This window comes from Thunnus thynnus, chromosome 13 (assembly GCF_963924715.1).
Source record: "Thunnus thynnus chromosome 13, fThuThy2.1, whole genome shotgun sequence".
NCBI classification, from domain to species: domain Eukaryota; kingdom Metazoa; phylum Chordata; class Actinopteri; order Scombriformes; family Scombridae; genus Thunnus; species Thunnus thynnus.
The window spans coordinates 32,138,958-32,152,573 of record NC_089529.1 but is presented as its reverse complement, the minus strand read 5'-3'; the positions used below and the strand labels follow the sequence as shown (position 1 = coordinate 32,152,573).

The 13,616-nt window shown below is 48.1% G+C and overlaps 2 protein-coding genes across 3 annotated transcripts in view; one reads left to right on the top strand and one right to left on the bottom strand.

Moving 5' to 3' along the window:
• LOC137195098 (uncharacterized) overlaps positions 1–1,567 on the bottom strand; it is a 2,073-nt gene extending 506 nt beyond the window's left edge. The window contains exons 1-5 of the mRNA XM_067607165.1: positions 1,529–1,567; positions 803–1,207; positions 454–717; positions 198–347; positions 1–103 (exon numbers count right to left, since the gene is read on the bottom strand). The exon at positions 1–103 is cut by the window's left edge and continues 506 nt beyond it. Coding sequence (XP_067463266.1) covers positions 1–103; positions 198–347; positions 454–717; positions 803–1,207; positions 1,529–1,567 — 961 coding nt within the window. The remainder of the gene's footprint in view (positions 104–197; positions 348–453; positions 718–802; positions 1,208–1,528) is intronic.
• A 1,181-nt stretch (positions 1,568–2,748) lies between these two features.
• Positions 2,749–12,723, top strand: mat2b (methionine adenosyltransferase 2 non-catalytic beta subunit methionine). Of its 2 annotated transcripts, none has more exons than XM_067609106.1 (7): positions 2,749–2,885; positions 7,421–7,615; positions 8,860–8,974; positions 9,194–9,346; positions 9,806–9,999; positions 10,091–10,204; positions 11,749–12,723. In XM_067609106.1, exons 1-7 carry the CDS (start codon positions 2,865–2,867, stop codon positions 11,920–11,922), a joined length of 966 nt encoding a protein of 321 aa, XP_067465207.1. In that variant the 5' UTR covers positions 2,749–2,864; the 3' UTR covers positions 11,923–12,723. The 2 variants fall into 2 exon arrangements, with proteins under 2 accessions (XP_067465207.1, XP_067465206.1); XM_067609105.1 differs by lacking the exon at positions 2,749–2,885 and adding an exon at positions 2,953–3,224.
• The last annotated feature ends 893 nt before the right edge of the window (positions 12,724–13,616 follow it).

The window sequence follows — 13,616 nt, the reverse complement described above, 5'->3', positions numbered from 1 at the left end:
GGGGGACTGGGGCTGAGGGGGACTGGGGTATAACTGGGGGACCGGGGCTGGGGGCTACTGGGATATAACTGGGGGATCGGGGCTGGGGGCTACTGGGATATAACTGGGGGATCGGGGCTGGGGGCTACTGGGGTATAACTGGGGGACTGGGGCTGGGGGGGGACGGGTATAACTGGGGGACCGGGGCTGAGGGCTACTGGGATATAACTGGGGGACCGGGGCTGGGGGGGACTGGGGTATAACTGGGGGACCGGGGCTGAGGGGGACTGGGGTATAACTGGGGGACTGGGGCTGGGGGCTACTGGGATATAACTGGGGGACCGGGGCTGGGGGGCACTGGGGTATAACTGGGGGACCGGGGCTGGGGGGGACTGGGGTATAACTGGGGGACCGGGGCTGGGGGCTACTGGGATATAACTGGGGGATCGGGGCTGGGGGCTACTGGGATATAACTGGGGGATCGGGGCTGGGGGCTACTGGGGTATAACTGGGGGACTGGGGCTGGGGGGGGACGGGTATAACTGGGGGACCGGGGCTGGGGGGGACTGGGATATAACTGGGGGACCGGGGCTGGGGGCTACTGGGATATAACTGGGGGACCGGGGCTGGGGGGGACTGGGGTATAACTGGGGGACCGGGGCTGGGGGGCACTGGGGTATAACTGGGGGACTGGGGCTGGGGGCGACTGGGGTATAACTGGGGGACCGGGGCTGGGGGCTACTGGGATATAACTGGGGGACCAGGGCTGGGGGCTACTGGGATATAACTGGGGGACTGGGGCTGAGGGCTACTGGGATATAACTGGGGGACCGGGGCTGGGGGCGACTGGGGTATAACTGGGGGACCGGGGCTGGGGGGGACTGGGGTATAACTGGGGGACCGGGGCTGGCGGCGACTGGGGTATAACTGGGGGACCGGGGCTGGGGGGGACTGGGGTATAACTGGGGGACCGGGGCTGGGGGCTACTGGGATATAACTGGGGGACCGGGGCTGGGGGGGACTGGGGTATAACTGGGGGACCGGGGCTGAGGGGGACTGGGGTATAACTGGGGGACTGGGGCTGGGGGCTACTGGGATATAACTGGGGGACCGGGGCTGGGGGGGACTGGGATATAACTGGGGGACTGGGGCTGAGGGCTACTGGGATATAACTGGGGGACCGGGGCTGGGGGCTACTGGGATATAACTGGGGGACCGGGGCTGGGGGCTACTGGGATATAACTGGGGGACCGGGGCTGAGGGCTACTGGGATATAACTGGGGGACCGGGGCTGGGGGCTACTGGGATATAACTGGGGGACTGGGGCTGGGGGGGACTGGGATATAACTGGGGGACCGGGGCTGGGGGGGACTGGGGTATAACTGGGGGACCGGGGCTGGGGGGGACTGGGATATATGGTCTCAATCACTAGTTTCAAGGCTTCATCATGATGTTCATTTTGTAAATTATGGTCCTATTCAGAGTAAAATAGATGATAAAGTAGCGTATGCTTTAGGGCGGGGCTACATTGAGATTGAGAAGTTGTTACCACGGCGACAACGTTGATTCCATAACGTAACCATGACATAACCACTAGATTCAGAGTATCGCTGTCGCTATTTCATGAAAGTTAATTGTAACATTTTGGTCCTAAAAAAGTCTTGTTCATGTTTGTTTGAACTGAAAGATCCTCTGAGGACTCGATGTTCGGTTTTTCTGGTAAGTACATTCTGGTTTAATGGTTTCAGGTCTGTTTTTCGCTAGCAGAAATTAGCATTAGTATTATCACTGTTAACCATAGATTGTAAATGCACCGTGCTAACCGAGCTAGCAGTTAGTGCTAAGGTCAGCTCCACCCTGTCATCCAAATATGGTCACTTCCAGCTACAAAAACCATGGCGACGGTCAAATCGCTAAACTCATGAGTGACGTCACGGTGAATACGTCCGTATTGTTTTACAGTCTGGTGGCAGCTAAACCCTCAGGAACAGTGTAGGGGTCTGAAGTTAATCTGACACAGTGGACAAACTGTGTAATTACAACTTCTGCGTCGATCACGTGACACTATTGGCCCTAAAAAGACTGTTTCCATAGACTTACATCGTTAAAAATGTCTCTGATTTAGTAAACTGGTGAGTGTTGATACATGCAGTCAGATGTAAGACGAGACAAATAATATTCAGAATTAAGGGAGCAGGAATAGAAATTAACTCGTGGATTCCTGCACATGTAGATGTGGATGGAAATGAGCTGGCAGATAAACATGCAAGAGGATCAACAAGAAAAAGAGAATTAAGTATGATCATAAAATATAGCAAGGCTGAGGTTAAAAGTATAATAGAAATGGCAGGAAGAGCAGGAGAGAGGAAATAAGGGCATTCAAAGAAAAGTAGGAGAAATGAGAGGAAGCGATAGAAGTAGAAAAGAGGAGGACATTATATGAAGGAGGTTTGGTCACTACTATAAACATCATGAATAAGCAGATGTGAACATTGTGCAACATGTATTTTTATACTGTGTTAGATGTCAGTAAGAGAGACTAGAATCACATCAGCTGTTTTACATTATTTATTAGAGAAACGTTGCAGAGGAGTTCAGGTTGCTGTTAAATACAGGACTTAACGAGAGGATTAACCCTGTGGGTCAGGGTCAGGGGTTAGTCCCCCTAACCCTGACTCTGATGTTCTAGTCCACAGTCCGGTCCAGTCCAGACGGTGGCGCTAACGCACCAGAAAGCTGTTTGACAACCGCCATTAAACAACAGGAGGAGGAGGAGTGACGTACTTCCTGTCGCTCTACTGCACCGGAGGTCTGTGCTGGTCTGTGCGGGACTGTGGAGAAGGGTCTAGACGGGTCTGTGCGGTTCTGTGCGGTTCTGGGATCAGATGCCTGGGTTCGGGTTGGAGGTAAAGTCTCAGTTTGATCCGTCAAACCGGGTCTCTGTGGAGTTATTTCCCATTATTGTTGTTATTGTTTCCTCTGAAGTGTGTGTGTGCTAGCCTGCATGCTAACAGCTAGCATCACCGCAACAGCTGTTTTACGGCAGACAGCTGCTTTACGGCAGACAGCTGATCACTGTGAAGGCGGAAGCAGAGAAACAAAGTGCGCATCAGACAGTCGGAGCCGCGCTGACGGATCGATATCTATCAATAATAAATATCAGAAATACCTGATTAGAGAGAGGAGACATGAGCCGCGCAGAACTGAGGATTAACTTCAGTCCGGGCCGCGTGCAGCTGGTTCAGGTAAACTCTCACCTGCAGACCTGCAACACGGCTGTGAAAATACCGGAGCTTTTCCGGGATTATGTACAAGATGAAAAGTGTTTCCTCTCTGATCCCCAGATACTGTTATTATTACTGCTATTATTACTGTTATTATTACTGTTGTTATTACTGTTGTTATTACTGTTGTTATTATTATGATTATTGTTATTATTATTATTATTTTGATTGTTATTTACTGCCTGCCCTGCTGTGATCAAACAGACAGTGCCTTTATTATTATTATTATTATTATTATTATTGTTATTATTATGTACTGCCTGTGCTGAGAGGTTTGCAGTGCAGCTAATGAAAGCTGAGCTTATTTGAAAAAGTCCGACTTGAATGAACATCGACTGACATCGAGGTTCAGCAGCTTCTAGTCAACGTTAACTCTGACCAGGCTGCAATAATTCTGCATAGTTCGCCTGCACGGACGACATAAACAGACCAGAATAGTGTTGGAAAGACAATAATGTGTCACGACAAGAAGCAAAAACTAGAGCGGCGTTCTTCTCAGCAGCAGAACAAACCTGCTGATGAAACTATATGAAGGATGTGAAGGAGACGGACCGGCTGAAGGGCTCAGTCCTCCAGACCAGCAGGATGAATCTGTCCCTACTTATTGTTTGAGCTTTATTTGTTAATAAATTAACATTCAGATCAGTGACAGTGGCTGTTTTATCAGTAGACTAGATAACATCAGATATATGTTTAAAATTATGCTGTAGGAAACTGAAGAGAACCAAATTACCAAATTACCAACTGCCTAATCAGTTACACAATCAATTGCCTAATCAGTTACACAATCAATTGCCTAATCAGTTACACAATCAATTGCCTAATCAGCTGCACGTTGACACATTTTCTCTTTCACTGTTAGATTTGCAGCTGGAGATAAAGAAACTCTGTCTCTCTTCATTGGCTTCATACAACATTGCTAAAGCATATTTACATCTATCATGGCAGCTGCTACAGATCTTGCTGCCAGTCTACAGCAGTCCCCCCTCTCTCCCAGCAGGACTGGAAGTCTCTCCCAGTCACTTACATAGAGGAACTCTGGGAATATGTTTATTATTTTTACTTTGATGTTGGTTGCAGTGAGTTAAGAAGTGCAGCTCTCTGGTCACAGTAAGAACACAACGTCTCCTCTCTGGGCAGCAGGTCTGTCTGTGTCTTCTTCTACTGCCAGGTTGTGTTCAGTCAGTCTGTACGTAGACGCTGTGGTCCGGTAGGTTTCCTCGGTGTTCTCTCTGTTCAGGGTTACATATGTTTCCATTTTGTTAATTCTGTCCAATAATTTCTGTATTTTTCTTTTTCTTTCATCATAATTTGGTTTGGTCTGATTTTCTGGGTGCGTGTGTCCTGAAGCTGAGGTGGTCCTGGTGTAAAGACCTGAGTGGTTGATGGTTCGTTCAGCTTCAGGACCAGTAGGCAGAGGGGACTCGTTTTAGGGCTGGTTTTTGAGTGTTTAACAGTAGAGGATATTGGCCTGATTCAGCACCTGGAGGACACTTTTGCAGAACTCTGTATGTAGGATTTCAGTTGGATGTTTGTCCCAGTTTGTCCAGTCTTGTTGAGTTTGCGTTCCCCACACCTCGCTGCTATATAAAGCAACGGGTTCAATGATTGATTTGAATATTTTGAACCAAGTTCTAATCTGTCTTTCAGTGTTTATTGATCTCTTGATGGCATAGAAAGCCCTTTTTGCTTTGTCTTTTGGTTCATTCACAGCGATGGTGATTTGTATGTTCGACAGGGTTGTTTCCGCTTGTGAAACTGGTGTTTCTCTCTAGTCTGGACCTTTTCTGAAAAATGAGCACTCTGGTTTTGGGCTGGTTGACTGTCAGGGTCCAGGTTTGACAGTATTTTTCCAGTTCTAATAAGCGTAAACAGTCTAAATCTGTTACTGCATAATCTACTGTGCTACTGCCAAGAGAAGAGCCGTTGGTGTAACGGCCAAAGGAGTCCCCTCTGAACCGACCATTGACGATGTACAGACTGAGGGAAATGACGACGTCATCAATAATCTCAGAGTTATTACTTTGTAGCCCAAAAGCTGATGATGCAACCCTCGAACGTTCCATCGGCTGGTTAGAAAAGATTCATATTGTTTCACACTGCGATGTTAGATATTGAATTTGTTGTTGTTTTCATTCAAAGTTTAAACGCGTCCTTTAAACTGTGGATTACATCCCAAGAATCGTTTATACAGACAGTATTAATATTCATATAACAGTATTGATGAACAGTTTACAACAATAGTAATGTGTGCGTGTGTGTACGTGCACTAGTGTGTGTTCAGCAGGGCTCCTGGCCGCTACGGCGAGTGCAGATGAGGGTGAGCGTGTGTCTGATGAGGTCATGTGACTGCAGTCTGGAGCTCCATGTAGCTGCGGTCTGTGCAGCTGTGATGGTGGTGCTGAGTGGAGGTCTTTCCATGTTTGTGGTGGCCCTGCTGTGTCCACGGTGGCACTCCTGGGAGGGGGTGGGGGTCCATGGTAGGGTAGGGTAGGCATGGCAGTGGTAGTCGGGGTTGGGTGGGGGTCTGGGGGGTCTGGGGTGATGTGGGGGAAGAAATTCAGGAGTTCCTTGGCGGCACTCTGTGGACTCTCCAGTTGTTCCGTGTCCGGGGTTCTGTGGGTGCTGGTTTGGTGGTCTTGGTGGACCTCTCCTTTCTTGTCTCCGGTTTGCTGGTCCCTGTGTCCTGGTCGGCGCTGTCTGTGTTCTGTCCTGTCTTCTGCTGTTTTGGTGGTTCAATGTGGGGATGATGGTTTAAAAACCAGTTTCAAATGGTTTAATGCTGCATCATCGGATGTTTAGTGACCATCACAACTCTGACGCATCATCAGCTTCCAGCTGATATGTTGAACTTGTTAGCAAACAGTTTATTTCCACATCCAGCAGTTACGGATCAACATTAGTTACTACAGAACAGTTAACATATTTATTACTGAGCGTGCTCAGTATTGATCTGTACAGTTACATCACAAGATTATGATGCAACAACTGATCAGTAACCAGAGGCGCTTGTCAATACCAGGTATGCCAAGTTTAGACCTTGGAAGTTCGACCCGGGAATACAAACTCTGGGACGAGAGGACGCAGCAGATCATTCTGCAGCTGGAACAGCAGCAGCTCAGCTTCAACACACCTACCTGACTGTACTGTGACAAAATAATCTCAACTCAAAGCTCCACTAACACTTTTTATCTCACAAAACAAAAACCTGACTGACAGAGAGATGCAGTAAATGATGTTATTCAGTCTGTAATGTAGCTATAATAAAAATCTAAACTGTTATGTAGCTTAATAAAATAAATGAAATGAATCTGTTCATTTGAATCCATGTATATGTGTGTAAATGTGGTGATATGTGTACATGTGGAGCTCCAGAGGCAGCGCTGCTGTTCTGTCCAGTAAAAACATGAAGCTTCACTTTACATTCAGACAAACTAATGTTGCAGCTACAATTGTTAGATTTCATGTGTGAGACCAACATTTATCTTCCAGAAGGAATTATATCATATATCTAAATGCTGCGGAGACATTAGAGCCAGCGGTGAATCAGCAAAGAGCTGCAGATCAGTTCATGGATCATGTTCTCCCCGGGATGACCACATGTTGACCGGCCGATCATCTCAGGAGTCGGGCTGCTAGCAGCTGAGATGAGCGGCTGGTCCAAACATCTCCCAACACATCCCAGCAGGTTTACAGACTGGAGTTACTGGGATAAACTGGCCACATGTTGGAATCTACATGTTACTTTCTCTCCTGAAAACATTAAAAATTAATAAAGTCACATATTAATAATCCTACAACGATAATTACAAAAGCTTTTAGCCTCAAAATCTCCAACATCGCTGCCTGTTGGTGTGAAATGCATGCTGGGATACTTGGCTGTCAGCTGCTGATGCATCTCTGATAAAACAGGCGGAGCAAGAACACATCCGGGTGTTTGGACTGGACTTGGCTAGATGTGGACTTTGAATTGGAACAGTACTTGGGCTGCGACTGATGACGTTTCACAAGTACAGACAAGAACACTGATTGAGAAACGACTCAGGACCGATCATTGATCATTGATCATTGATCATGTGATAATAGTTTCTGAGACACATCTTTCCTGTTGGTTAGTTGTGAATCTTTGAACTTTGACCTCTGTATGTTTATTTCAGGAGGAGGTGCTGGTCCCGACTCTCAGGGTCCTGGTTACTGGGGCAACGGGTCTCCTGGGTCGGGCCGTGTGCAGAGAGTTCGAGAACAACGGCTGGTTCGTTATTGGGACGGGATACAGGAGGGCAAGGCCCCGCCTCCTCCGCTGTGACCTCACAGATGAGGATGCCATCAGAGGATTGCTGCACGAATACAAGGTACAGGACTACAGAGGGTCGGTACAGGACTACAGAGGGTCGGTACAGGACTACAGACGGTCGGTACAGGACTACAGGCGGTACAGGGCTACAGACGGTACAGGACTACAATCGGTCAGTACTGGACCACAGGCAGTTGATACAGGACTACAGGCGGTACAGGGCTACAGACGGTACAGGACTACAATCGGTCAGTACTGGACCACAGACAGTAGGTTCAGGACTACAGACGGTCGGTACAGGACTACAGACGGTCGGTACTGGACCACAGACGGTCGATACAGGACTACAGGTGGTACAGGGCTACAGACGGTACAGGACTTCAATCGGTCAGTACTGGACCACAGGCAGTTGGTACAGGACTACAGATGGTACAGGCTTGCAGGCAGTACAGGACTGCAGGTGGTACAGGACTACAGACGGTACAGGACTACAGACGGTACTGGACTACAGACAGTACTGGACCACAGACGGTCGGTACTGGACCACAGATGGTCGGTACTGGACCACAGACGGTTGGTACTGGACCACAGACAGTAGGTACAAGACCACAGACGGTTGATACAGAACTACAGATGGTCGGTACAGGACCACAGATGGACGGTACTGGACCACAGACGGTCAGTACTGGACCACAGACGGTCGATACAGGACTACAGACGGTTGGCACAGGACTACAGACAGTCGGCACAGGACTACAGACAGTAGATACAGGACTACAGACGGTCGGTACAGGACCACAGACAGTAGGTACAAGACCACAGACAGTAGATACAGAACTACAGACAGTTGGTACAGGACTACAAATGGTCGGTACTGGACCACAGACAGTCGATGCAGGACTACAGATGGTCAGTACAGGACTACAGACAGTCGACACTAGACCACAGACGGTCGGTATTGGACCACAGACAGTAGGTACAGGAACATAGACAGTCGAAACAGGACTACAGACAGTCGGTCTAGGACTACCGAAGGTCAGTACAGGACTACAGTTGGTTGGTACAGGACTACAGACAGTTGATACAGGGCTACAGTCGGTCGGTACAGGACTACAGTCGGTGGTACAGGACTACAGACAGTCAGTACAGAACTACAGTCGGTCGGTACAGGACTACAGACAGTCAGTACAGAACTACAGGCGGTCGGTACAGGACTATAGGCGGTCGGTACAGGACTACAGTCGGTCAGTACAGGACTACAATCAGTACAGTGATGTTAAAGGTGATATCTGTCTTTGGCAGCCTGATGTGATCGTCCACTGTGCAGCAGAGAGACGTCCAGATGTGGTGGAGAGACACACTGAGGCAGCTGTCAATCTCAATGTGCACGCCACGAGCACGCTCGCCAAGGAAGCAGGTAGGTGACCTCTGACCCTTGACCTTCACTCACCTCAATCTGTAAAAATTGTTGACTGAGAAACTTTCAAAACAACCTGCACATACAACGTTGTGCACCGAGGACACGGCTTTCATCCTGGAGGGACCTCGTTAATGCTGATTAGTGTGTAAAGTGTGTGTTGTATGTTGCAGCCGTGTGCGGAGCGTTCTTCCTCTACATGTGTGTTGTATGTTGCAGCCGTGTGCGGAGCGTTCTTCCTCTACATCAGCACCGACTACGTGTTTGATGGCAGGAATCCTCCGTACGGAGAAGACGACACTCCGAATCCTCTGAACCTGTACGGACGCAGCAAGCTGGAGGGAGAGAGAGAGACACTCCGACACTGTCCAGGTATCTGTCTCACCTGTCTACATACCTGTCTGTCTCACCTGTCTACATACCTGTCTGTCTCACCTGTTTACATACCTGTCTGTCTCACCTGTCTACATACCTGTCTGTCTCACCTGTCTACATACCTGTCTGTCTCACCTGTCTACATACCTGTCTGTCTCACCCGTTTACATACCTGTCTGTCTCACCTGTCTACATACCTGTCTGTCTCACCTGTCTACATACCTGTCTGTCTCACCCGTTTACATACCTGTCTGTCTCACCTGTTTACATACCTGTCTGTCTCACCTGTTTACATACCTGTCTGTCTCACCTGTCTACATACCTGTCTGTCTCACCCGTCTACATACCTGTCTGTCTCACCCGTTTACATACCTGTCTGTCTCACCTGTTTACATACCTGTCTGTCTCACCTGTCTACATACCTGTCTGTCTGGTGTGTGTGTTTCCTGTGCCCAGGTGCGGTGGTGCTGCGGGTTCCGGTGCTGTTCGGGGAAGTGGAGTCGGTGTCAGAGAGCGCCGTGACGTCGCTGTGGCTCAAAGTTCAGGAGGCAACAGAAAGCTGTACGCTGGATCACTGCCAGCAGAGATTCCCCACCGACGCCCGAGACGTCGCCACCGTCTGCAGGAAGCTGTCCGAGAGAGGGAGACAGGTACCTACCAGTCTGTCTGACTGTCTGTCCATTCGAGAGAGGGAGACAGGTACTAGTCTCACTCCCTGTCCGTCTGCCTGTCTCTCCTCAGGACCCATCCATCAGAGGAATCTTCCATTTCTCGGGTAAAGAGCAGATGACTAAATATGAGACGGCCGTCGCCATTGCTCAGGCCTTCAACCTGCCGTCCAACCACCTCATACCTGTACGTACACATCAATAGGGCTCAATCAATATACCTATCAGCATGGCTCAATTAATACACCTATCAGCATGGATCAATTAATACACCTATCAGCATGGCTCAATTAATACACCTATCAGCATGGCTCAATTAATACACCTATCAGCATGGATCAATTAATACACCTATCAGCATGGCTCAATTAATACACCTATCAGCATGGCTCAATTAATACACCTATCAGCATGGATCATTTAATACATCTATCGGCATGGCTCAATTAATACACCTCTCGGCATGGATCAATTAATACACCTATCAGCATGGATCAATTAATACACCTATCAGAATGGCTCAATTAATACACCTATCAGCATGGATCAATTAATACACCTATCAGCATGGCTCAATTAATACACCTATCAGCATGGCTCAATTAATACACCTATCAGCATGGATCAATTAATACACCTCTCAGCATGGCTCAATTAATACACCTATCAGCATGGCTCAATTAATACACCTCTCAGCATGGATCAATTAATACACCTATCAGCATGGCTCAATTAATACACCTATCAGCATGGCTCAATTAATACACCTATCAGCATGGCTCAATTAATACACCTATCAGCATGGCTCAATTAATACACCTCTCAGCATGGATCAATTAATATACCTATCAGCATGGCTCAATTAATACACCTATCAGCATGGATCAATTAATACACCTATCAGCATGGCTCAATTAATACACCTATCAGCATGGCTCAATTAATACATCTATCAGCATGGCTCAATTAATACACCTATCAGCATGGCTCAATTAATACACCTATCAGGATGGCTCAATTAATACACCTATCAGCATGGATCAATTAATACACCTATCAGCATGGCTCAATTAATATACCTATCAGCATGGCTCAATTAATATACCTATCAGCATGGATCAATTAATATACTTATCAGCATGGCTCAATTAATACACCTATCAGCATGGCTCAATTAATACACCTATCAGCATGGCTCAATTAATACACCTATCAGCATGGATCAATTAATACACCTATCAGCATGGCTCAATTAATACACCTATCAGCATGGATCAATTAATACATCTATCAGCATGGATCAATTAATACATCTATCAGCATGGATCAATTAATACACCTATCTATATATTGACTGATACCTGTCAGTATGGATCAATCAATATATTGACTGATACCAGCCAGTATTGATCAATCAGTATATTGACTGATACCTGTCAGTATGGATAAATCAATATATTGACTGATACCTGTCAGTATGGATCAATCAGTATATTGATTGATACCTGTCAGTATGGATCAATCAGTATATTGATTGATACCTGTCAGTAGGGATCAATCAATATATTGACTGATACCTGTCAGTATGGATCAATCAGTATATTGATTGATACCTGTTAGCAGCAGATATCAGTGATTAAACTGTGTTGATGATGTTATTGATGATTATTATGGTGATGTTATTGATGAACTTATGGATCAGGTTATTGATCGCCTCCTGTCTGTCTGCAGCTCACCGAGCAGCCGGCAGCCGCGGCTCTTCGTCCAATCAACAGTCAGTTAAACTGTTCCCGCCTGGAGCTGCTGAACCTGAGCGTCTCGCCACGACCTTTCACCTCCGCCATCACTGACTGTCTGTGGCCCTTCACCCCCGACAAACGCTGGAGACAGACAGTCTTCCACTGAGAGAGAGACGGGTGGCGGAGAGAGAGAGACGGGTGGCGGAGAGACAGACGGGTGGCTGAGAGAGACGGGTGGCGGAGAGACAGACGGGTGGCGGAGAGAGAGACGGGTGGCGGAGAGACAGACGGGTGGCGGAGAGAGAGAGACGGGTGGCGGAGAGAGACAGACGGGTGGCGGAGAGAGACGGGTGGCGGAGAGACAGACGGGTGGCGGAGAGACAGACGGGTGGCGGAGAGAGAGAGACGGGTGGCGGAGAGACAGACGGGTGGCGGAGAGACAGACGGGTGGCGGAGAGAGAGACGGGTGGCTGAGAGACAGACGGGTGGCGCAGAGACAGACGGGTGGCGGAGAGAGAGACGGGTGGCTGAGAGACAAACAGGTGGCGGAGAGACAGACGGGTAGCGGAGAGAGAGACGGGTGGCGGAGAGACAGACGGGTGGCGCAGAGACAGACGGGTGGCGGAGAGACAGACGGGTGGCTGAGAGACAGACGGGTGTATATATACTCTGTGTCCTGTGAATATATAGAAGTGTTTATTATATGAATGAGTTGTTTGAACTGTTTATTATATGAATGAGTTGTTTGAACTGTTTATTATATGAATGAGTCGTTTGTATGTTTTCAGTCTTCGGTTTGAACGTCGTTTATGTTGTAAAAAGTGTTTTAGTGATTTCTTGTTGATTCAGTAAATAAAGAGAAGTTGAGCTACGGTGTCCTGCAGAGGACAAACCTCAGCTGCTGTTTCATGGTTTTATGTTTATGTGTCAGCTGTTCACAATAAACCTCAGAAATGCTGAATCTCAACTGTGAGTTTTGTTCTACAGTTTGGGTCTAAAACCGGATCCTGTTGTGGTCTCAGGGTCAGGGGTCAAACAATATAATCTGGTGTTGTTCACTCCTCTTATCAGGATCTTTGTTTGTCTTTGGTACCTTGTAAAATAGCCTCCGCTCAAAGCTACAAACGAAAAACTCAGAAAAGAAACAAATATAAAATAAAGCTGCGAGCAGCATCGACGGGGTCGGAGCAGCGTCGACGGGGTCCGAGCAGCACGGACGGGGTCGGAGCAGCATCGACGGGGTCGGAGCAGCGTCGACAGGGTCCGAGCAGCGTCGACTGGGTCCAAGCAGCATGGACGGGGTCCGAGCAGCGTCGACTGGGTCCGAGCAGCGTCGACTGGGTCCGAGCAGCGTCGACTGGGTCGGAGCAGCGTCGACGGGGTCCGAGCAGCGTCGACTGGGTCCGAGCAGCGCCGACTGGGTCCGAACAGCGCCGACGGGGTCCGAGCAGCGTCGACTGGGTCCGAGCAGACTGCGTTTCATCACTAAACGCTGACGCTCTGTTGACGTCTATAAATCTACTTTCAGAAACAGATCATGTAGTTTACGACCGTCAGTGAAGACGTGTGTCACATGACTACGTTTGTTGCTATTTTAATGATCGATTGATTGGCTCGTATAATTGAAACAGATTGATGTATCGAAACGTCTTTAACAACTTAAGATCAGTGAAGTCTGTAGATGATCCTGACCCGGTTCTGGGACAACCGGTCCAGCAAGTCCTGATGTTGAAAAATAGATTTTGAGAAAATTGAGAAAAAATTGCAAAATGTGAGATTTGTAGAGCAGAAGATCAGGATGACCTCTGACTCCAGGCCGTCGTGTTCGAGATCATTATTACGGCGCCACCTTGAGGTCAA

What these genes read in the sequence shown, in the direction of transcription:
- mat2b (XM_067609105.1), top strand. Translation starts at nt 3,168, where the DNA reads ATGAGCCGCGCAGAACTGAGGATTAACTTCAGTCCGGGCCGCGTGCAG. An exon ending in GCCGCGTGCAGCTGGTTCAG is followed by an intron (nt 3,225 to 7,420) that starts GTAAACTCTCAC and finishes TGTTTATTTCAG; the next exon opens with GAGGAGGTGCTGGTCCCGAC. An exon ending in GATTGCTGCACGAATACAAG is followed by an intron (nt 7,616 to 8,859) that starts GTACAGGACTAC and finishes TGTCTTTGGCAG; the next exon opens with CCTGATGTGATCGTCCACTG.